The 24,548-nt window shown below is 33.4% G+C and overlaps 1 protein-coding gene across 3 annotated transcripts in view; it reads left to right on the forward strand.

Moving 5' to 3' along the window:
• Klhl2 (kelch like family member 2) overlaps window positions 1-24,548 on the forward strand; it is a 91,665-nt gene that overhangs the window by 61,379 nt on the left and 5,738 nt on the right. For 2 of the 3 annotated variants that reach the window (XM_076853644.1, XM_076853646.1), the window contains exons 6-13: window positions 10,212-10,321; window positions 12,818-12,934; window positions 14,089-14,250; window positions 19,191-19,308; window positions 20,517-20,714; window positions 21,156-21,257; window positions 22,775-22,903; window positions 23,733-23,873. In XM_076853644.1, the coding sequence (XP_076709759.1) occupies window positions 10,212-10,321; window positions 12,818-12,934; window positions 14,089-14,250; window positions 19,191-19,308; window positions 20,517-20,714; window positions 21,156-21,257; window positions 22,775-22,903; window positions 23,733-23,873 (1,077 nt within the window). The remainder of the gene's footprint in view (window positions 1-10,211; window positions 10,322-12,817; window positions 12,935-14,088; window positions 14,251-19,190; window positions 19,309-20,516; window positions 20,715-21,155; window positions 21,258-22,774; window positions 22,904-23,732; window positions 23,874-24,548) is intronic. The other variant, XM_076853645.1, reaches the window with a different exon arrangement.

Raw genomic sequence — 24,548 nt, forward strand, 5'->3', positions numbered from 1 at the left:
TAGTTGCATTCTGTAGTTCCTCTGTAGTTCTTGAGAAATGTAAATTGACTCTTAATAGGGGCCAAGTCCCTCAGGAGAAACCAAATAAAACTGGATTCATGCAAAAGATACCTAAACATAATTCTTAGGATGTACTAATACTCTTAGTTTTGCGTATATTAGAACCAATTCATTTGCTGTATTATCAGGAGATAATTAGATTTGATTATTTCCTTTATTGTATTTTACTACAAAATAAGAAGAAATTTCCCCTTGAGTTAGAACATCTCTGTATCTTAGTTTGTAGAGTCCTTCTACAAATTTTTTTTTGGAAAAATTCTTGTCACTTTTAAGAAAATTACGCAGAAACGTTGATTCCTCATTTTTAGTGTACTATATTTTAATTCAGAATCTACTCTTAAAGGCTGCACTGCTTTTATACCATGATTCTGAATTTTTTATTTAGAATAAAAAGTTCTTAGGGTTGTAAGTACCATTTTAAAACATCTTTTATTATGAAAAATTGCAAATGTACAAAAATAGAATAGTACTCATCATCCAACTTCAAGAGTTGTTAACTTATTGGGTAATCTTGTTTTAGCTATAACCCTTTTAACTTCCCCCTCTTCGATTATTATTTTTTGCTATGTAAACTTTTTAATGAAATCTAAGATATATACAGAAAAATACCCAAATCACTAGTCTCTATATAGCTGGACACATTTTATGCATCCTCCTATATTATTTTGAAGCAATTGTCAGTTTCATCTATATACTTTCACCATTATACTTTTATTATTATTTTACATATATAATTACAAAATATAACTTTGTATAATGAAGCCATTTCCATATCTTTGGTGTATTGATACCTGTGGCAACAAACTTTCTAAAATAAATAATCCAGAATAATACTAAAAAGCAGTTATTCTTGATAGTGAAGGTTTTTATTTTTATATCCTACGTACTAGGAGATGGGGAGGTAAGGAGCCCACGTGGGAAGTTGTCCATAGCTCTCTTTTACCTCCAAAGAATTGATTTTTAGTTTATCTTCAAGCATTTTATGTGTCCAGAATATCTATCCAAACTCCTAAATTACTTCCTAGTCAAATCATATACCATCTGAAAAGATTAGAGAATGAAGGGGACAGTAGCAATAGAAAAAGTCAACATCTTTTTCTTTATCATAAGGTGTGGGCTGAGCAGAGCCTGTGATGAGCTTATCTGAGCAGGAAAGTAAAAAAGGAAAGGAAGAAAATAGCAATAGAAGTGTCGATACTTATACATACATAAATACATAGAAAGAAGGGAGGAGAAAGAGGATCTGAGGGAGAGAAAGGATACGTAAGGAAAGAAAGCCTTCGTACCCATTGGGGTGCTTTCCAATCCAAGATGACCAGGCTTAGAACCCTCTAGAAACTACAGAGTATGCATACTCCTTAAAACCCACCAGAGAGTCTGGACTCAGATATGCCTTATTTCTTTCACATGGAGATTGGAAATAAGCTTCCTAGTGTTCACAACATGGGACCTCTGTAGAGAAGGTAAAAAGCTGAGAAAGCAAGTGGGGAGGGAGCAGAGGCCCAGCAGGAGAGGGTGTGGAGTCCACAGGGCTCCTTCTCTGCACCTGTGCTGGCGTGGTTTCAGCAGTGGGGTGCTGCCAGTCACAGCCTGTCTCACTGGTCCATGTGCTTCTCCAAGGCAAGTGGTGATCTGCTTCAAACCAGTGACAACAGAAGTGATCAGACCAGCCAGGTTAGTGACTGCTTTGAGGCATGGTTGTGCTGAAATGAAGTCAGCCTTTGTTATTTTTTAAAAATGAAAAATTCTAGTTAAATCCAAGTGTACTGACTTCTTAGGATACTGCTTGTTTATGGACTCTTTTTTTACTTCTCATAGAGAAGTGTTTTAGGTGGTATTCATATTTTAATGATTTCTCAAATCATGAAAACCTTTGCTTTTAGCATTTTGGGTAGCCCAGAACTATAATGGAGATAAAAATTGAAATTATCAGTTTAGGCATATTTTTTTTTATTATTATTAGTTGTTCAAAACATTACAAAGCTCTTGACATATCATATTTCATACATTTGATTCAAGTGGATTATGAACTCCCATTTTTACCCCATATACAGATTGCAGAATCACATTGGTTACACATCCACGTTTTTACATACTGCCATACTAGTGTCCATTGTATTCTGCTACCTTTCCTATCCTCTACTATCCCCCTCCACTCCCTTCCCCTCCCATCTTCTCTCTATCCCATCTACTGTAATTAATTTCTTTCTCTTGTTTTTTTTTCCCCTCACTTCCTCTTATATGTAATTTTGTATAACAGTGAGGGTCTCCTTCCATTCCCATGCAATTTCCCTTCTCTCTCCCTTTCCCTCCCACCTCTCATCCCTGTTTAATGGTGATCTTCTTCTCATGCTCTTCCTCCCTGCTCTGTTCTTAGTTGCCCTCCTTATATCAAAGAAGACATTTGGCATTTATTTTTTAGGGATTGGCTAGCTTCACTTAGCATAACCTGCTCTAATGCCATCCATTTCCCTGCAAATGCCATGATTTTGTCATTTTTTAGTGCTGAGTAATACTCCATTGTGTATAAATGCCACATTTTTTTTTTTTATCCATTTATCTATTGAAGGGCATCTAGGTTGGTTCCACAGTCTATTACAATGTTAATTTACTGATACAAAAGATTCTTTCTTTGGAGAACTGTGAAAGCGTTGGATGTATGATGCTTCTTAAATAAATTCATGCTGACTTAAATGACTTGTCTTTAAAAAAGCAACCATTTTTATATTGTACTAGTTGTGGACCTTATTTATGCCCTAGTAAACAAAGTCTTTGCTCCGCTTTTTTGTTAGAGTTCTACTGAAATGAGCTGTTTTTTGGTTTCAGCAAAACTGTCTGAGTTAATGAAACTGATGGAGATACATATGTGAATTATTTTCCCTGAGATATTAATAATGTTGAGAGTCAAAGAACACAGAGTGTCGGCACTTGTCAGAACCTTAGTAGTTGTCAAACATTACACTTTCATTTATTAATTAGGAAAATGAAGATCAGGTATATTTTTATAAAAACACTTTGTCAAGAATGAGAACTTTATGGATTGAGATACTATAATATAGTCATGCGCTTTCCATCAATTTTCAGATGGGATTCTGCCTCAAGGTGCAGTGTAGAGGAATTACAGAGACCTCTCTTGGCATTTAGTTGTGAAGAAAAAGGTCCTTGGTCTTTAGAAATCAAATACAAATGGTACTTTATACATTATTACAGGATACAAAATGGAATAGGAATATTTTTTACTTATACTGCAGATTTCACTGTACTTACTTTGGTGTGAGAGCCCTGAACCTGATGAGCTCTATTGGCCTGGTGTGACAAATCCTAGGGATTGTCCGTTGTTTATTGATAAGCTTAATTTATTTGCTGGAGAGAAGCAAACAGGAAAGTTAAACTGCTTTAGAGAGTGAGAGACTCCTGCATACATGTTCGCCATGGAAAAAAACATATGTATGCTGTACGTGTACAACACATGTGTTTAATGTCTATGCATATTGATGCATAGTCTTTATGCCATCTTGCATATTTTTTCAGGGAAAAGAAACTGATTTTTAAATACCAGTAGAATGGGGTTGACTTTTATTGAGTCGTCAGCAGTAAACTACTGAAGACAAATGAATGTCACAGTGAAGCTGCATGTTATAAGCAGGATGATTTGACAATATTGGGTGAAAGAATTAGAAGCAATAGTCAAGGTGGGTAACTAGGTGAGAAGAAGGGTAAAGAAAATAGAGAGGAGTTGAATGAAACAAGATTATAAATATAGCAAGTAACCATAGCTGAGAGGAGACAGACTGTACTCTTGAGATGACATGCTCTTTGGCTTCACATTTTAGGTAAATGCTTTTCTATGTATGTTTTTATTAGTTCCTTTTATATCTTTTTAATGTACAATGTATTGTCTCTCTTTCCTCTTATATAACAAATAGCTATCATGCTGTATTTACTGGTCTATGTTTTGTTTTTACTTAGTTGGCAATATTTTCTAAAGCTTTTTTTGTATCATGAGCTTCCTTGTTTTTTTTTTTTTAATATTTTTTAGTTGTAGATGGACACAGTACCTTTATTTTATTTATTTATTTTTATGTGGTGCTGAAGATCGAACCCAGTGCCTCACACTTGCAAGGCAAGTTTTCTACTACTGATACTACTGAGCCACAACAGAATAAAATATATTGTATTTTAACCGATTCCTACTGATTAGCTCTCTTATATAATTATAAAAACAGTGCTCATATCATACACAAGGCTCTGGGTTTGATTTCCAGCACTGCAAAAACAGAAAAACAGTGTAGGAGAGAATAACATAATGACATAAGTGTCATTTTATAAGTGGCCAGGTATATTTGCAGGATGAGATTTCAAAAATGTTTTCTGTAGACTTGTGCTAATTTATTCTCCTACCAGCAGTATGAAGTAGCACAATGTTTCATAGTTGGGTATTTTGTTTTTCAGTTTTTTAAAATCTTTTGCCTTATGGTTTTATGGCTTGAGGCTAAGCAAGAAATGTTCAGTCATATCATTTTTATTCTTAGTAGTAGTAATATAAAAGCATTTAATGTCATGATAGATGATGGATAAAGAGCATTAAATAACAGATGGACAGCAATACCTTCTTGCCTTCTTCCCACAGAGTTCCTGTGACCCAGTTTCTATCCTAACATGTTTTCAGTTGCTTTTTGATACTTAAAATTTAAATATGTATTTCTTTAAAAATTTTTTTGGAAACCATACTCAATGCCTCACTAACTGGCTTTGGTAGGCACCTTTGATTTTTTGTTACTTAGTTGGTCATATGTATTTGGGAAGTGACCTACATTATGTATGTATCTCACATAAATGGGCTAAATTTGTGGTCTTATTCAAAGTTTTTTTTTTTTTTTTCTGAGATAACCAAGGGATTCCCTTTAGAGATGTATTTTGGCTCTTACATGTTTCCATAGCAGTTTTGTGTAGCATCTTTTGCCCCGAAAATTTTGACATCAGCTGCTTTTTTTCCAGCAAATATACCCCCACTCCCTCAAACGACAAGATTGTTTTTTATTTTAGTTGAAGAGAATTAGATATTCTAGATATTCTAATTAGTTTTATTCTAAACCAGACTCAAAAAGCAGGATAGTTTGATGGCAAAAATGGAAAAGTCACTTTTAGCATAAAGTTTGAGAATCATCATTGTGAAGGTGGTGAAGTACATCCAGGTCTCAAAGAGAGGTTATTAGTATATTATTTAGATATGCTTTAATTAGTGTGTGATTCAAATATACATTCTCTAGATCACTCATTAGAAATAGTTAGAAATAGTTCATTAACTGAATAATAATCAATTTAATTTTTTATTCACAGTTTTCAGTAGTGCTTATCAGAAGCTTACGTCTTTTTTTTCATGAAATCTCAATTTTGTTATGCTACAAGGGTTATAAAAAAGAAAGGAAAAATGATAGATGCTTTTAAAAATACTGTAGTTAGTTTGGATGTGATTTTTAATGTTTTCAGTTTGATGCTAAGTGAATTGGTAAGTTTTAGGATTGATAGGATCATGCAGGGCAATCATGGGTTACTGAGAAGCAAGAAGCAAGGGAAACTGCAATCTAGGCATCAGAAATGTGTTTGGCAATGTCTGAGCACACAGCCATTGTGAAGACAGAGGGTTGGGCCAGTGATAACAATCATAGAATATTCTTGAGATATGTTGATTTGTGGATAGACTCATGCTATATAAATTGTGTGAATTGTTGTAGGTAAGTGTGTAGAATCTTATTTTAGTAGGAAAGATTAATAAATACTCCAATTAGATTATTTGAAGGACAGACTTGAATAGCCAGAGTTTAAAATATCAAATGCCTTAGAATGATTCAGCTAGTCATCTGGGGCTTCCTGATTGCCTTGGGTCCTGGGTCATGGGTCCTGGGGAAGTATGCTAAAGGCAGCAATCCTGTTAAATTGCCAACCAGTTAATGCAGCAGAACATTTGAAGAAATATGTAGTTAATCTAAATAGAGGAAAAGAAGACCCTAAAGTAAACCGATTTCCAACAGATATTTCGAAACAATGCCCTCCATATTTAGGGATGTGCCACATATTTACCACATTCTTTCCAAAGAAAACTTAATACAGGAGTGTAAACATCAAATAATAATACAGAAAGATTTTCTAAGAAGGAGTGATGGTTTCAGTAGAAAGTTGGCAGAAGTTGAAAATAATTTTAAAATATGTGTATGTCTACAATCAGTTACTTTGAACTTGAACATTTCTTGTTTCTTCATTTTTCCTTTAGAGTAATTTGTATAGTTGGTGAAGGACAGTGTTCATTTGTTTGAGTATTAGCTGTTCTAGTTTTGTCAGTGCAGTAATAGTTGATTATTGACCATGTCCTCTTGACCTCCTTTGATCTACTAGTAAGGAGTACATAATGAATTTAGATCCCGGACTTGATTTTAGATAGGGTGTACTCATGTCCTAACTTGATGATTTTAAAACAAATTATACCCACTTTGAAAACTTCATCTTACTTTACTGAACCATGTGCTTTGAGAAAGACATTTGTCAATGACAAATTAGTGTATTCATAGTGAGGCTACCATCATGCTACTAAGTAAATACTATTGTTAAATAATTCCACAAAAAAAACCACCAATTTTTTTTCATATTAGATTCAAACAATTTATGTAAATTTATATATAATTTATATAGATTATTCTATTAATTCAATTTTATTTTTATTTCTTCTTTCCACATTTTCAAATTGGTACATTATAGTTGTGCATAATGATGGGATTTGTTGTTACATAATAATGTATGCACACAATATAACAATATCATTTGGCTAGTATCACTCCCTAAGTTTGTTTTTTTTAACAAATTCATTTTTTTTCTGATCTGTGAAGCAGAGGCTAAGTAAGATAACATATATAGTCACAGTGTAGAAAAGTTGTGTTTTCTCTTTTCTTCACCGTCCCTGGAGAATTTCTTCCCACATGAAAATTATAAGGAGGCCAACAATTCCCTTACTTCCATTTGGATTTATAATTTATAGGAGAAACTTAGTACACAACAATTATAGACATATATTTGGAGGTGAAATATTGTTACAACTAGGGAGAAAGAGATTTATGTTAGTATCTCTTTTATTCAATATCTACTGTGTGTTTTCTATATGAATGTCTAAATTGTTATACATAATTATTTAAAAGTTATATGCTATTTTTCCTTAAAATTGATTTATTTCTCAGTATTGTAGAACATTTAGTCTAAAGAATCTTGCTATGATTTTCTTATGTTCATTTTTCAGTTAATAGATTCAACTATTGAAGACTTTTTTGTTTTTGTTAGTGTACCAAAAAAACTTTTGAAATGATTTTTTGCATGAACTTCTAGTAAGGTCAGAAAATAGTAGGAGTTTTTAGATGTAGAAGAACATGTGCCATTAATTGTGATAACATTTTGCAATCTGTAACCCTGTTAAAATTCTTTCATATTAAGTTTTGAAGTACTATTATACTGTAAAGACTAGATCTCTTAAAGGTAGGTATTTAGGTTTTATCCTTAGTTTGTATTATTGACTTTCTTTGTAATTTGAGTTTTGACCATGTTCATGTTTAATCACAAATTTATCACAATGTTGTTTTTTATTCATTATTTGTAAACATTATTTGTAAATAATATACTATATTTTTACAATAGGTTTAGATTTATGGAAAATTTGAGGGGAAAATGCTGTTTTCATATATTCCCTGAGTCCGCCACTCCACCAGTTTTCCCCGTTATTAACATCTTGCATACTGTAGTACATTTGTTAACAGTTGATGAGTCAATATCAATGTCTTGTTAACTATAGTTTATAGTAGGGTATTCTTTGTGTGGTATATTCTGTAAGTTTTGATAAATGTTTAATGATATATATCCATTATAGAATAGTTTTTACTGCTCTACAAATCCCCTATTCATCTCTCTTCTTTCCTTTGATATATGCTGGCAACCACTGATCTTTCTATCATCTCTATAGTTTTGCCTTTTTCATAATGTCTTATTTTCATAATGTCTTATGATTGCAATTCAGGATACACACACACACACACACACACACACACACACACACACCCCAGGGTAGGCTCTAGCATGTCTTCAAAACAAAGGAAAATGTTGAATTGCGGGGGCGGGGGGGGAGAATGTTATATACTTTTTTCTTTTTTTTTTTATTTTGAAAGAGAGTTCCTTGGTGATGTAGTGTCCTGATTGGCATATGACCATGATTGCTAGGTAAGACTTGTAATATTGGAGTTAGGCCCTCAGGGTTGTGGCTTGGGCTTGCAAGACAGTTTTGAAACAGGCATACATATGCTTCTCTTGGCTCCATTTCAGTTGGATGTGACACAACTGACCCTATTTTGTATACTTAACCTTTATAGATGCTATGAAAATCATGTATAGGTTTTTGTTTGACCATAGATTTTCAACTCATTCCAGTAAATGACAAGGGGTAAAGTTGCTGGATTGTATAGTAAGGGTATGTTCAGTTTGGGAAGAAACTGCCAAATTGTCTTTTTACCAGCGATGAATGAGAGTTTCTGTTGCTCCACATCTTTACCAGTAGTTGCTGTTGTCTGTTTTGAATTTTAGTTGTTTTAGCAAATGTATAAATCTTATTAATGTTTTAACATGTAACTCTATGAGAATATAAAATGCTGAACATCTTTTAATAGGCTTATTTACCATCTTTACATCTTTGATGAAGTGTCTGTTCAGATCTGTTTGGTGCTCGTTTTAAAATTAGGTTACTCATTTTCTTTGAGTTTTAAGTGTTCTTAATATATTTTGGATAACAGTCCTTTATTAGATATGTGTTTTGCAGATATTTTCCCCCAGACTGTGGCTTATCTTTTTATATCTTTAGTATCAGGGAGAAGAAGTTTATAATTTTAATGAAGTTCAACTTATCAAATATTTTTTTCATGAATCATGCTTTCATTATTGTATCTAAAAAGTCATCACCAGACAGACCCAAGATCTATTAGGTTTTCTCTTCTGTTAACTTTAAGGAGTTTTAAAGTTTGTGTTTTATGTTTAATTCTATGGATCATTTTGAGTTAATATTTGTGAAAAATATAAGGTCTTTACCTGGATTCGTTTTTTGCACGTAGATGATCTGCTGTTAAAAAGACTACCTTTTCTGTGTTGAATTATTTTTATTTGTCAAAGATCAGTTTGTGTAGTGCTACTTCTGGGCTCTCCATTCTGTTCTATTGATATGTTGTTTTCATGATTTTTCATTTTTGTCTCAATTTCATATTTATTTCAGTGTGATACCTTGTTTAACCAAGACTGAGTTTAAAAAAAAGTCGTATCTTTTGGATTTTTGTAAAGCCAATCATTTTGTAATCACTCCAGAGCTGCTTATTATATTTAAAGTCATCTTGTGATGAACCTTTTATAAGGTGAATAGTTATTCATGAAGTTTTTGAAAGTAGATTTTTTCCAAATGTTCTAAAGGGGAAGCCAACTAGCCAGTTCTTCTTATGGTATTTTATGGTGTTTATATTCATTTTTTATTTGAAGCAAATCTTTAAAAAAATCTTTTTTAAGTAGTATTAGGATGTGGTTAATTGTGAGGATCTAGAAGATAATCTGAATTTTTAAAGCAAGTTTTTACTTTAGAACTTAGGGATAACAATAATTAATAAGCACTATTTTTAGTTGGATATGGATACAATACCTTTATTTTATTTACTTTTATCTGGTGCTGAGGATCAAACCCAGTGCCTCACATGTGCTCGGCAAGCATTCTACCACTGTGCCACTACCCGAGCCCCCAGCCCTAAATTATTGAAACCTTATTTTCTATCAGATACAACTCTGATATCAAAAGGTTTTACAAATGCAAATACTAATTGGGTCATCACCATGAAAAGGATTACATGCTTAACTCCAAAGTGCACCGTATAGAAAAGAACTGATACAGCTAAATGACTGTCCATTAAGGCAGCCTTCCACACGTGCTGTTGCTTTGCTGTATCATGAACTGAGTTTGTGAAGTTGGTTAGTTCTTGCCTGGAGGAAGTGCAGTTGGTTTTCTTATTTGTAGGTTAAACAAAGTTAAGAAACTGTCATAATTGGATATTGGTATAAATGCATTAATTTTTATTTTAATTCCCAAACAGAGCAACATTTTGCAGATGTCGTACTTAGTGAAGAATTTCTCAACCTGGGCATTGAACAAGTGTGCAGCTTAATCTCAAGTGACAAACTTACCATTTCTTCAGAAGAGAAGGTAGGTATGTTTTGTTTTTTTTTCCCAGTGTATGTTGACAGAGTATGTTTTTTCCTTTCTTTCAATTTGTTTCATAAATTTATGATCTTATGTTTATAGTGACAGCCTGTCATATTTTATCTAGAAGTTAAGAAACTCATCTAGTTGACTTGTTGATTGACTCTGTATATTCACTTCTTGGAAGGTTTCCCAAATTGTTAGACATTAGAGTTTTATACTTGACCCCCAGCAAGAGCTTACACACATTAAACTATCTGAAACAAATACCCTTTGTGAAAAGGGTTTCTTCCTGCAGTTAGATTCCTATCAGAATTGTGATCTAAGTCATTTTTTTAAATGAGTTTGAGTTTGCCAGAAAAATAAGGTTGGGTGAGAGTAGGAAGAGCATTTCAGGGACAGGGAATAGATTATGCAAATATAAAGAAACATAAAAGAATAAGTGCATTCAGTTCGTTTAAGTATGATTGGATTTGGGACAGTGGTAAGAGAAGAAATGGGAAAATGACATCATAAAATAACTTCTTGTTGTGTTAAAAAAAATTAACTTTCTATAGTGATGAAGAGTCTTTCTGGGTTTTAAGCAAGAAAAAGATAACCATGATAATATGTGCATTAGAGAAATATCGTGAGGGCTGTTCTGTTTTCCTCCTGCTTCCTAATAAGACAGCCTAGGATGTAGTGGCACAAGCAATAACCAAATTTTATGGTCAGAATTCCTGTAGAGCATAATAGAGAAGCTTATTTCTGCTCCACAGGGTCTGAGGCTTCAGTTAAGGTGGCCCAAATGGTTTAAGATATCTGGCATAGTTACCCTTGACCCAGAGATCTGTGGCTTCAGTTCTTCAGCACATGGCATCTTGTGGTTCTGGAATGTTCAAGGTGGTTCCTTCACTGACTTTGTTTACTAGGCTGAGGGTTGGCTGTTTTCTGTTTTTCTCTATGTCCTCATCTCTTCTCTCCCTTCTTCTCTGTATCTTGATTGGGTTTCTCATAGCATGGTGGTTTCAAGTAATCAGACTTCTCACATGACATCTGGCTTGCCCAAACGAGCATAACACGACACCACTTACAAAGCCACAAGGCTTCTGATGACCTTCAGAAATCACACATTCTGCTTCTGCCACTCTCTGTTGTTTGCACAGGGCCATCTTAGATTCAGTGTTGAAGGTTAGTACCTGAAGGTTTGGGTCCTGGGAGTTGTGATAGAGGATGCTGAAGTCATGCTGGTGAGCAGTAGGGTCTGATGTAGGATGGTGGAAGCAGGAGAGAAGACAGAACTGAGAAATAATAGACAGAATTGACAGACTGCAGACTATCTTGCTCACTAATTTATCTCAAACACCTGGCACACAGAAGTACTTAATAAGTACTTGTTGACAGAAGGAATTAAAGAGGGAAGTTAATTATAATGTGCACTATTTTTAGTTTCTTTCTCTATTACTGTATTTTTAAAAACCATTTATTGCCTCCACTAATTCATTTACATGTTATTTTACATTTTTCACAACATTTTAAAGTTTTTAAAGTAATATATTTATCAGTCTGGGAGGAAATTATGTGGAAAAACATTGTCTTCAATTTTTTTTATTAGTTTATTAGCTTTCTCATAGAAATATGTTGTGAGTAGTAATGCCCTTCTTATTTAAGTTATAAAAAAGTTCAAACTATTATTTTATTTTAATATTCTGCTATTGTGAGAGTGTAGAATTAACCTATTGTGCAGATCCTAATTTTATAAGCGTGTGGTCCAACATTTATTTGTTAACTAAAGAAAAATTCAAAAACGAGTTTTATGTATGTCTACATGGTTTTCATTCCAAATATTACTGTACTTTAATATTTGGGTGCTTTATTCCAATGGAACTTGAGATTTAAATCTGTGTAAGTAGAACAAAATTCAATTTGGAAAGGTTATTAACAGTGAAATAGATCATGTATCATCATATTATCACAGCTACCATTCAAATTCAGTAAGCTTAGATGATATACTTGGTAAAATGCTTGGTAAATACTAGCCAGATGTGATGGTGCACATCTGTAATCCCGGTGGCCAGGAAGTTGAGGCAGGAAGATCAAGAGTTCAAAGCAAACCTTAGCAAATGGGAGGCACTAAGAAACTCAGTGAGACCCTGTCTCTAAATAAAACACAAAATAGGGCTGGGGATGTGGCTCAGTGGCCGAGTGCCCCTGAGTTCAATCCCCAATACATGCCTTCTCCCCAAAAAAATGTTTGGTAAATACCAAATGAAAAATATTTACCAAGTATACAACGATACTTATTAAAGTACCTACTAATCCCACATTTAAAAAAAAGAAAGAAATGAGTGAATGGCTTGGTAAGCATGTTGCAAATCAGGATTTTGAAAAAATTCAAACTATTGATTAAACTTGGGTGTCTTAGCAAGGGTTGTATATAACGTGTAGTATATTTTGTCCAGATGCTTAGGTATATAATTCATTATTTATTTTTTTTTCTTTCTCCATATTTTCTTCAAGGTATTTGAAGCAGTAATAGCATGGGTGAACCACGACAAGGATGTGAGGCAAGAGTTTATGGCTCGACTGATGGAACATGTACGGTTACCTTTGCTTCCTCGGGAGTATTTGGTTCAGGTAAAAGCATATGCAAAACATATGAATATGCATAATGCCCTGTCACTGACCTGACTGTGTGGAGATCCCCACCACACGCTGATAACATCTGCAGGATACAGATCCATGGAGTTCAAGAAGGAGGACAATTCAGACACCGCGCAGTCTTTGAGAGCTGCTCCCTTTACATCACTCCCCATTCTTAGAAATTTGTTTCAGCCCCTTTTTCTTATTTGGGTAAGCAGGTACTACAGCTTTAAAAGGTAGTATTTGTGGTCATTTAAGTACATATGATAAATGGGCCATGACTCTGTGTTACTGTTCTACATCTTCTTTGCTTTGTTCTTTTGATTCCCCAGCAGGAATGGAATTTTAAGATTTGACCCAAATACTATTGAGATGTGTTTAGTTTTTTTTTTTTTCTTTCTTAAGCTGAATAAAAAAAGGTTATTTGAAATAAAATAGGAATAATGATTCCTTAATCCCTGACCAATTTTAAATTTACTCTTTTATTGGCAATCTTCTAGGAATATTTCAGCATTATTTTATCATTGAAACCATCTAAAGAACATTTCTTTATTGAAGGTTAGATCTGAACTTTTTAGAATTTCTAGAAACCACATTATTGAAATTGTTCTGTGTAATCATTGGTCCTCTGTTATTAAAGAAATGAATATAAAAAAAAAAAAACCATGTCTTGCATTTGAGGTCAGGCATAGTAAGGACAAGATTTATTTGTGATGCAGACATATTATTTTAAAGTATTTTGAGTTTTTTCCAGATATTTTATTTACTCTCTTAGAATTGAAAAAAGTATTATTAATTTATTAGTTTTGTCTACCTTATTTGAAGGGCTCATTATCTAAATTTTGTTTCTTAGGTTTTTGTTTTGCTAATTTTTTTAACTGTGTGACTTAATGTTTAAAGATAAGAAACAGATAAGTATAATATTATCTAGAGTTCATCATATTGTCTAGTTGACCTTGGAAGTTTTTCATTTTCATTGCAGTTCTTCTCTATTACATGTGTTTTTCTCTGCAAGCAGATACATGAGCAGAAGAGTGATTATAGAGAAGATGATTACTGCTATTTCCTCTTCTTGAATTCTGTTTCTTTAGTAGTTTTATTGTGAAATGGCTGTTTGCTTATGGGGTTTATCTCTTTTCTTCTTATAGAGGGTTGAAGAGGAGGCATTGGTCAAGAATAGCAGTGCTTGCAAAGATTACCTAATTGAAGCTATGAAGTATCATTTGCTGCCAACAGAGCAGCGGATATTAATGAAGAGTGTCCGGACCCGGCTGAGAACACCCATGAATCTTCCCAAAGTAGGATCTACTGTTCGTACTTGTTTTTACTTCATCTAAATCCCCTATGGTGAACTGTTAATGTTTTCGATCATCCAAAATTCCATGCTTATTTTAGTTCCTTGCAAAATACAGTGTGCTGAAGAATGCATTATTGACTATATGATTTAATCTCCTTGTTAATTTTATATGTTATGGGTGGGGTTTGTTTGCTTTATTTAGTCTTCACAAACTGCATGATAGTACTATTTTGGAATGGAAGGCAATTGGGTCTTGTCCCTTTGAATTTTACTAGCTCTTTTTATAATAATAAGCACTAGCTGTGGTCAAAAGAAGAAAATCATACGAGGCAGAAAGATTTCTCTGTAAGAAGTTATAGGATATATAACTGAAAACCTGGTAGTTTCATGGAATTACATATTAGAACTAAGGATAATAAAATAGTTTGTTGGGTTTTTCTTCCTACTCTTTATTGTATACTGTTTGACAGTTTCCCATACTACATATGTAGCTATTTCAACTTACATTTCCCATGTCTTCCCATCTCACTGGTGTCCATATTTTCCTGTGCACAAGTTTATATTCTACCTTCATTTTCTTAGTTGTGGCCATTCACGATTTACTGCTTTGATTTTCCTTACAGAATGACCCCTCATTTCTTTCTCTTGTTTGCAATTCTTTATCATCTATTTGCCTCTTCACAGTACTGAAAGACCAACACTTTTAAGCAGCATTTTGTGTATTGGCTTAATCAGAATGATCCATAGTATAATGTTTTATTTATGTTTGGGGGTTTACCTCTTGGAGCAATGCTGGATTAAGAAACAAGAATTAACTTGTTTTCCCACATCATCTTTAGTTATACTTCTGTCCTTTCCATTGAATTAGATCTCTCAAATTCTTCCACTTTAATGCTTTTATATATTGTTTTTCCAAGTTTAATTTCTGTAGTCAACATTTTTAATTGGTTCGTATCTTAATTGGTGTTTTTTGTTTTGCTCAATGTTAACATCAGTTCCCAATTTAGATCTCACTGCAAATTTTGCCATTGTACCATTGTAGTTAATTTTCTAGATTATTAGTAAATATATTAATTTAAAATGGGCCTCAGCACTTTCCCTGGTAATACCTCATTAGAAATACCAACCCACTGGCATAATCCATTTGTAGAAAATTTCCGTCCATATGATGACGTTTATTATCTTAGCCAAAAATGAGAAATTTGGCATATGACATTTGGTGAGATTGAGAATCGAATGGATTCAGATTTGTTTTTTTTAAAACATCCTTTTGCATGTTTCTCATTATTTTATTGTTACCTAGAAGTTTGAATGCTTTTCTCAAAATATTCTAAATTTTTACTGAGAATTATTACTACTTTAAAAAAGGTCTTTACAAGGCATTCACTCCTACCGTGTTTTGAAAATTGGTATTTGCCTTTTTAAAATTTTCTGATCTCTCCTCAGTTCTCCAAGATTTTTCAAAAATAATTGTAAGTGGCTCAGTAAGTACACTAACTAGTTCCCTAACACTTCAGTATGCATGCCATCTGGGTCTGCTGATTTTATGAGTGTTTGTATTTTACAAATACCCCTTTACCTGCTTTTATAATAGCTGTTGTTATAATTCTCTGTCACTTCATTTTTGTCCATATTATTTGGTGTTTTTATTCTAAAAAAAAAACAGTTTATAAAAAGTGTTCAGAGTATTGACCATACATTTAAAATTACTTTTTTTTTTTAAAATGCTAGTCTAACTTCTTTCAGGTTTAATACTTTTTAAGTACCTGTCTTCTTAAATTGTATATTCCCTCTTCGGGCATCTTTAACTTTGTTATCTTTAACTATACTGCTGAGAATTTTTGAGTGAAAGTGAATTTATAGTTTCTGAAATACATGTCACTTTTGTAAACCTCCTAAAGAATTCTTGGTAAAATCCTATCAAGTGTTTTATTTTCTCTTTAATGACGTTGTACCTTCTATTCAGTTTCAGTTTTTTGGATTTTACTGGTATGACTTTGCCTTTCCAACTGTGTTATACTTTTCAACTTGGCAATTCTGTTGCTTATATTTTGTGGTGGGTAGACAGATGCATGGAGGTTCTCTTGTATTCTGCTTTGTCAGTTTGCTGGCAAGGTGGGCAACAGGCATGGTAGATAATAGAGCAACACTGTTGTTTCAACTTTGCATGTCTCACCTACGTGATCCCTTCTCACTGTTTATTTATCCACACATATTTTTGAAAAGGTGCTTGTGTTGGGAGCTTTTCAGCAGCACTGTTGGTCCTTCTACAGTGGCTGTATTCAGGACTAATTCTAAGCGAGTAAGAATGAAGCAACAGTTAATTTCTTATGCATCTATATTTCATAGTCATGATACATTTTATCATCATACAGATGAGTCAAAGGGAACAAGATGTGGTGGTAGTGCTGAGGAAATTATTGTAAGGTTTGGATAATTTTTCTACCACAACAATGACTTAATCCTTTTTATATTAGGTTCTCATTTTATGAACTCATACCTATTGCATGTGTGAGTCTTTTTTATATGTTAAACATTAGTTTTGCATTCTCAATAAACAGTATTAGATTGTGTAAGGCATCCTTGGATTTGAACCTCATAATGAGAAAACAGTGTTTTGTAGTGTCCTTCGTTAGTTCTTTTTTTTGCTTTGGAATCTATACATTTTACAAATACTGTCTTATTTTTAGGTGTATATTTTTACCCAGTGTGTCTATTGAAATTTCCAATAAAAAATTATAAAACTTGGTTTTTCAGGAAACATTTAAAATAAATATTTAATAGGTAGAGAAAACAAAAAGAACAAAATTTAATTGACCCACCTTCCAGGATGATTACTTGAATCTGCTTAACTCCATAGCTCTTACCCTTCTCAAACATTACATTTAACTTTTTCCTATGTAAGATTTTTTCTGTTTTAATGTTCTTTTATAGCATAATTAGTGTGCTGCTTCTCAAATGGGGTCAGGTGTTTTTTACAAATAAGTGGGGTGTCAGCATTTTGAACAATTATTTTGTGGTTAGCAGCACAGGTTTCTAGCACAGTGCCTTGATCTCTGTAGCTGCTTTCTTGTCTTCCCATTGTACATTCTCTCTTCTTTGATTCCTGGTCTCCCAATCCCCACCTTATTTGCCTCTCTTGGTAGTAAAGGACACGTTACTACTATTCTCTGTAATAACACATTTCTCCTTTCATCCTCATTTGATATGCAAAACTGAACTATTGTTTGGAAATCATGAGATTCAGAATTTGAGTATCATGAAGTCTATAAATCACTGTTGTTTTATAAATATTTCCTCTGAGTTTTTTAATTAATCTTTATCAGATACCATATCTAAGACTTTTCATATAAATCATCAGGCAGTTTTGAACACAGATCTTTAAATGCAAGGTTGATCTTGATGTCATTATAATTCTGTTAATAACATAGCCCTCCTTTTTTTCTTTTGGGGGTGGAAGGGGAGGGCATTATGGGTTTTCTTCACTAATTCTTCCTTTTGCTTATTTGAATTCAGCACTGGAAGAATGATAGACTTAAAATAAATTGTGTGGTTGGTCTATGTTCAATCTTATTTTAAGACCTTTAAAAATTCTTTCTGCCCTCTAGCTATTAACTAACTAACATAGGCTTCTTTTTAGAAACTTGGGATTTGCTCTGATTTAGGAAGCACTATTTTCTATGTATCTATCTTTGTATAGTTCTAAGCATAGCTAGGTAAGCCATTGCTCAAAGTTGCAAATATCCCTGGTTTGCATGTATGAGTTATTCCATCATTCTGTTTTGATTTTTTTTTTGTTTTGTCTTTAAAATCTGTTTTTCCTATAATCATCTCATCTTTTTCCCCCCAAAGTGCTGGCCATTCTTTACAGTTTTCCGTATAAGACATCGTTAACAGTGACACTTCCCTGATTTGTCAGCTGTATTTTCATTGGTGCCATAAAGTGCCTGGGTGTACTCAGTAAAAGACACACATTGGTTTCTAAATTCCATACATCTCTCAAGGCCCTGATTCCTCTCCTTGATTGAAGCTTTCATAAATCATGGCAGCTTTTCATTTTCTGATTAGTTGAAACAATTACTGTCTGTACTAATCATATACTTTTTTGATCACGTATAATTGTATTTTGTTCTTTAATTACTTCATGCATGGGTCCTTTTTCTTTAGTGAGATGTCTAAGCTCTTGATTGACAGAGACCATGTCCTACATTTCTTATGTATAATACCTAGCACAGTTTTGGGCAGATACACATGGTAGGCACGTAGTAAGGAGCTGTTGAATTGAATTGAGGACATTTATAGACCTCATTATTCTCAGTAGGAGAGTATTGTGTATTTGTTTGTTATGATTTCTAGCATCTCCATTATTTGTCCTATTGCTCATTTGTTTGTTTGTTTGTTTGTTTTTTGGTAGGGCACCAAGGGAGGTCTATTTCCTTGAAATCCAGGAATCTATGCTCTTTTGTCAACAGCAGTTCAATCACTCTTCCTTTCTGATAATTTTTTTTGTCTTTCTTTTAATACCTTACTGTCCTTTTCACCTCACCTACCTAGTAACATATATTTATTTCTCTCTGTCCTCCTTGATTGTGAAAATCTAATCCTTGGTTATTGTCAAACCAGGATCTGGTTTATAGCAAGCCCTGTGATTTTCCGCAGCCTTGCCAGTGCTGACTGCCTGCTGTTTTTTGGCTTAAATACTGCTTTTGCTTGAAGGATCAGAAACTTATTTTAGTTTCTGAAATCCTTATTTTTGACTAAATGTGCTAGATAATGAAATTGTAGTTCTAACATGTTCCCTGTTGTTGATGTTTACTACATGTTGTTAGGGGATTGTTTTCCTCAGCTCACTCTGCCATCTCATTCTAACACCTCACACCAATCTTTGTAGGAAATATTAAATTTCAGAACGTGTAAGTGTTTGTTCAAGTGCTTATATTTCTGCCCTTCCAGTTGATGGTGGTAGTTGGGGGCCAAGCACCAAAGGCTATTCGAAGTGTGGAATGCTATGACTTTAAGGAAGAACGATGGCACCAAGTGGCAGAATTGCCTTCTAGGAGATGCCGAGCAGGTAGGCGTGATGCATTATGCACAGTTTTCTATTAGTGGGTCTTTGAGAGCTTCTCTCTGAGGTCTTATTTTATTAATTAGAAGACAGACTATTAGAAAGGTTTGATTCAAGCAGCTCTATGGTTAAATAGTGATTCAGGCCTTATATAGTTTACCTGAGACATTGATAGGGCTAGCTGCTCTGTCTTCATTTTTAGATGTCTTTCTGGTTCTCTAGAATGAGCTAGAGGAGCTGGCATTTTTAAAAATACACATATTTTTAGTTTTTAAAAATTTATTTAAAAATAAAATAAATTCAAAAATTTATTTAAAAATTTTTTTAATTCATAGGAGCTGGCCATTTGCTGGATATTTTTCTTATTACCCTTACAGAAATGTAGAGAAGGGAATTTTGAGCTTGGGACCCTTAGTTCTAGGAGATGTCTGACTCAGCTGTAAGTCACAGTTGCTTTCATACAGGCATCTGTTTCATGAACATTTATTGAAATACATCTTATTTAGCCAAAAATGTGATAAGAAGAGGCATTTGCAAATGTTGGGAATCTTTCCCAGGACTTAATCTTAGATCCACAATTCCTATCTCCCTTAGCAAAATCAGTGTTTTAAATGAAATGGAACATTTCTATGATGGTTGCACTTCAACGGTATATATTGGAGATTGTTATATATTAGCATATCTAGAGTTACTTCATTCTTTTAAAATTTATCTTAGACTGTGGTGTAACTCAGTGGCATGGTGCTTACCTAGCATGTGTGAGGCTCTGGGTTTGATCCCCAGTACCACAAAAGAAAAGAAAGAATAAAGTTAGCTAGTGCTTTATTTTGGTCTAGATGTGGTATAATTTTATTAGGTTGTGTTTTTGTTTTTCTGTGCTGGGCATCTAACCCATGGCCTCACACATGCTGGGTAAGTGCTTTGCTACTGAGCTATACATATCCTAGCTCTTTCATTTTTAATCAAATATTAAAACTTATCAATCTATGTTACTATATGCAGAGCTACAATGAGTTCCTTACACATACATCATGGTGCACTTGTGATTATATATTCTTACAAATGAATAGTATTTTTTAGGACTTATTCAGTCAGCCTCCACTTGTGAGTAGCATTTTCTAACAATCACAGTAGACTTACTAGAAAGTACTCTTCATATTAGTGGTGGTAGTTGGGTCACATATTCATCATCAAATGCTGCATTCTTTTTGCAGGAATGGTCTACATGGCTGGGCTTGTTTTTGCTGTTGGTGGCTTTAATGGCTCATTAAGAGTTCGCACTGTAGATTCCTATGACCCTGTGAAGGACCAATGGACCAGTGTTGCCAATATGCGAGACCGGAGAAGCACGTTGGGAGCGGCTGTGTTAAATGGATTGTTATATGCAGTGGGGGGCTTTGATGGGAGTACAGGTAATTTTCTTTTCATCTTTTCTACATTGCTGTTACAGTTAACATAATAACCACATTTATGGAACAAATTATAGCAAAATTAGAATACATTTGAGTGTTTTAATGGGCATTGTATTTAAAGATGCTTTAAAATTGTATCAAGAATTTCTTTAAATGATGTATGTAAGAGTGCTGAGTATATAAATTTTCTTTATTATGCATCAGTATCGGTTATCTTACCATGTTTGAAAAGCTTGTAAATGACAGTAGCTTGAGTAGGAGCTCCTTGAAAAGAAGCTGTTCCTATTTATCATATAATTAAAATGATTTTATTCCACCATTTTCCCCTTTTAATTTTAGCCCAATGTAAAATGCCTGAAGTATTTTTCCCTAATAATATCTATATAGAGAACAACTACATTTTTGAGAGGAGGAAATGAAGAGTATTGTACTTTATTATAGGTTTATCATCTGTGGAAGCATATAACATAAAGTCTAATGAGTGGTTTCATGTAGCACCAATGAACACGAGGAGGAGCAGTGTTGGTGTGGGCGTTGTTGGAGGTAGGTGCTGGCAGTTTTTTCAGGTGAACACTTTCAGGTACATATTGTTTCTTGATTCTGGAGAGTTCTAGTAATATAACCACCCATCTTATAAATGGGCAAGCAAATTATCACTTTAAAAGAAAAATAATAATTACTGTAAAATTGTACTTATTTTCTTAAATTAGCTTGTCTATATAAACTAACCTATATAAGGTCCTTTCTGTATTCCTCTCCTCCTCTCTGTTTGTGAGTGCATGTGTGTATAATCTATAAAAGACTTATCAACTAATCTTAATACTTTTGTTTGAGAAAAAAAATCAGGTGACATACACAAAATTTTATAGCTAGAGAAGAAAGGCTGTTTAACATTTTAGGGATGGATTGCCAAAGTTACTTATTTATATCCTACCTTATTCCCCAGTAGAATTTAGGAATCCTACAAATACTAAGCTTTGTGTGACCTTTTTTTTTTTTCCCCTTTTTAAAATACTGGTTTACACAAATTTGTAGATTCTCATTCCCTCCTTACTACAGGTATAATTCTCTGCACTTAAAAAGAATTTTACTAAAATGTAATTTACATACCATACAGTTCATTCATTTAATACATACAATTCTTTGTACATCTGTCACAACACTTCATTTTAGAACATTTTTATTACCCCAAAAGGCAGCCCTACTTCCCTTAGCTGTTATCCTGATCCTCTTTGGCCCTCAACAGTCACTAATCTATTTCCTGTCACAATGTAGATTTGTCTCTTGTGGACATTATATAAATGAAATCATTCAGTATGTGGTGCATCATGACTTGCTTTTCTCACTTCTCACTTTTCAACATCATTTGTATTACAGCATTTAGTACTTCATATGTTTTCTTATTTTTTTTTTTTTCTGTGTCTTAGCACAGCAGTTCTGAGGATTAAACCCAGGACCTTACACATGCTAGGGAAATATTCTACCTCTGAGCTATATCCCAGCCCACACACATTTTTTTTTTTTTAATTTGCCAAGTATTTCATGGCATTCTTGTATTAACTCTTGATTAAACTTTTTCCAATTTATTTAAGATAACTTTAATATTTAATTCTGTTTTCTAGGATGATGCCCACTTTTTACTAGTGTTATCTGGAGATAAATGAGTATACTTTCTGTTCTATTAAGTTATTGATGAAAATATAAATTAGCATCATCATATATATTCTGTAGATCTTCATAATTTGATCATTTATTACCATTAGGGAAGGGATTAATATATTTTATAAAAATCAGTAACACTCTAGGGCTGGGGCTGTAGCTCAACAGCAGAGCACTTGCCTACCGTGTGTGAGGCACTGGATTCGATTCTGAGCACCACATAAAAATAAACAAATAAAATAGAGGCATTCTGTCTACAACTACAAAAAATTTTTTTAAAAAAATCAGTAACACTCTAGAGGGAAGCTCTGCTACCATGGAGGAAACTATGTAAATATTGTATGACTTTAAAAAGTAGCATTTTTGTAAGTTTGGATTTTTCTTTGTGATTCCATGCTTAGGTTTGCTCTATGCTGTAGGGGGTTATGATGGAGCTTCACGTCAGTGTCTTAGCACAGTAGAATGCTATAATGCTACAACAAATGAGTGGACCTATATAGCAGAAATGAGCACCAGACGGAGTGGAGCAGGTAAATATGAACCCTATATAGCAATTGGGGCACAAAATGAAAACAATTAAACAGATATAGTGATGCATAGACATTTTTTTATGATATCTGGAAATATATGCTGATTTTAATGGTACAAAATGTCTTTTGAATTATGCAAGTAGTGGTTGGTAGCACTTTTATGAACTTTTATAAAGTAAAATTTAATTTCTAAGTGCTTTTTTAAACAGTTCCTTTGCTGGGTACAGTGATTCACACCTCTAATCCCAGCTTCTCGGTTGGCGGAAACAGGATGATTGCAAGTTTAAGGCCAACCTGGGCAACTTAGCAAGACCCTGTCTCAAAATAAAAATAAAAAGGAATGAGGATGTAATTCAGTGATAGAGCACTTCTGTATTCCATCCCTAGTACCATCAAAAAATGGTGGCTTTGTTTTATTTATATAATGTTCATCATTCCTTTTATTATTTCGTTTTTAGTGTTTATTTGGGGACTTTCTAAATAATAAGCCCTTACATACTCATTTCTTAGAAATTGAGTGCTTTAATATTATACTGGATTACTTTTATTATGGAAGTTGTTTTCAAGAGGATTCTATTAAAGGACTTTCCCCCTGTATTTCACCTGTATGTCATTTTTACTCTGTTTGACATGTCTCTTTTTTCATAGTAATAGTTCTTATTTAGGTCCTAGTTTATTCCATTCTATTCATTTTCATTTCTTAAATTGTATGCTTTTATGTTGACTTCTATTATGAATTATAATTTCAAAAATTTTAGTTATAATTATAAACTGTTATATATTTCTTGTCACTTTTTCTCTACTATAGTTGGTTGGTTGTATTTTGTAGGTGTTGGTGTGTTAAACAACTTATTATATGCTGTAGGAGGTCATGATGGCCCTTTAGTACGAAAAAGTGTTGAAGTATATGATCCCGCCACAAATGCCTGGAGACAGGTAGCAGATATGAACATGTGCAGAAGAAATGCAGGTATTATCTAGCTTTAAGATTATAAAAATTTTAAAAGTTTACTAGTATTGCTGTGTATTTTAATTTTTCTTTTTCTGATCTGGGTTTTCTGATGGACTTTGAATTCTTTAAAGGCAGAAACTTACATAATAATAATATAATATAATAATCCTATAAAGTGAACACATATTATCTGGAATATAACATGCTGTTGTCACACTTCAGTTAATTTATAATTTCTACTACCAAATAACTTTTGGTGGTGAATGTGGATACTTATTGGTTAAGGGTATATATCTTCATTTGATATATGAATTAATTTATACTTACCACAAGGCATGTATCACATCCTGGAGATCCCAGTTCTCAGGTAATTTGTCTATTTAATTAAATATTTATTCCAGGTTAAAAAGCTAGTCGATTATCCGAATCTGGAGGAGAAATTTGAAGAGATAATCCTAATTTGGTATAGTTCAGGATCTCCAGAAAATGGAAAAAACGGAACCAACAACAATAGTTAGCTTTTTTTTTTTTTTTTTTTTTGTTAAGAGAGAGAGAGAGAGAGAGAGAGAGAATTTTAATATTTATTTATTTATTTATTTTTAGTTTTTGGCAGACACAACATCTTTATTTGTATGTGGTGCTGAGGATTGAACCCAGGCTCCACGCATGCCAGGCGAGCGCGCTACCGCTTGA

This window comes from Callospermophilus lateralis, chromosome 4 (genome assembly GCF_048772815.1).
Source record: "Callospermophilus lateralis isolate mCalLat2 chromosome 4, mCalLat2.hap1, whole genome shotgun sequence".
In the NCBI taxonomy this organism is placed as follows: domain Eukaryota; kingdom Metazoa; phylum Chordata; class Mammalia; order Rodentia; family Sciuridae; genus Callospermophilus; species Callospermophilus lateralis.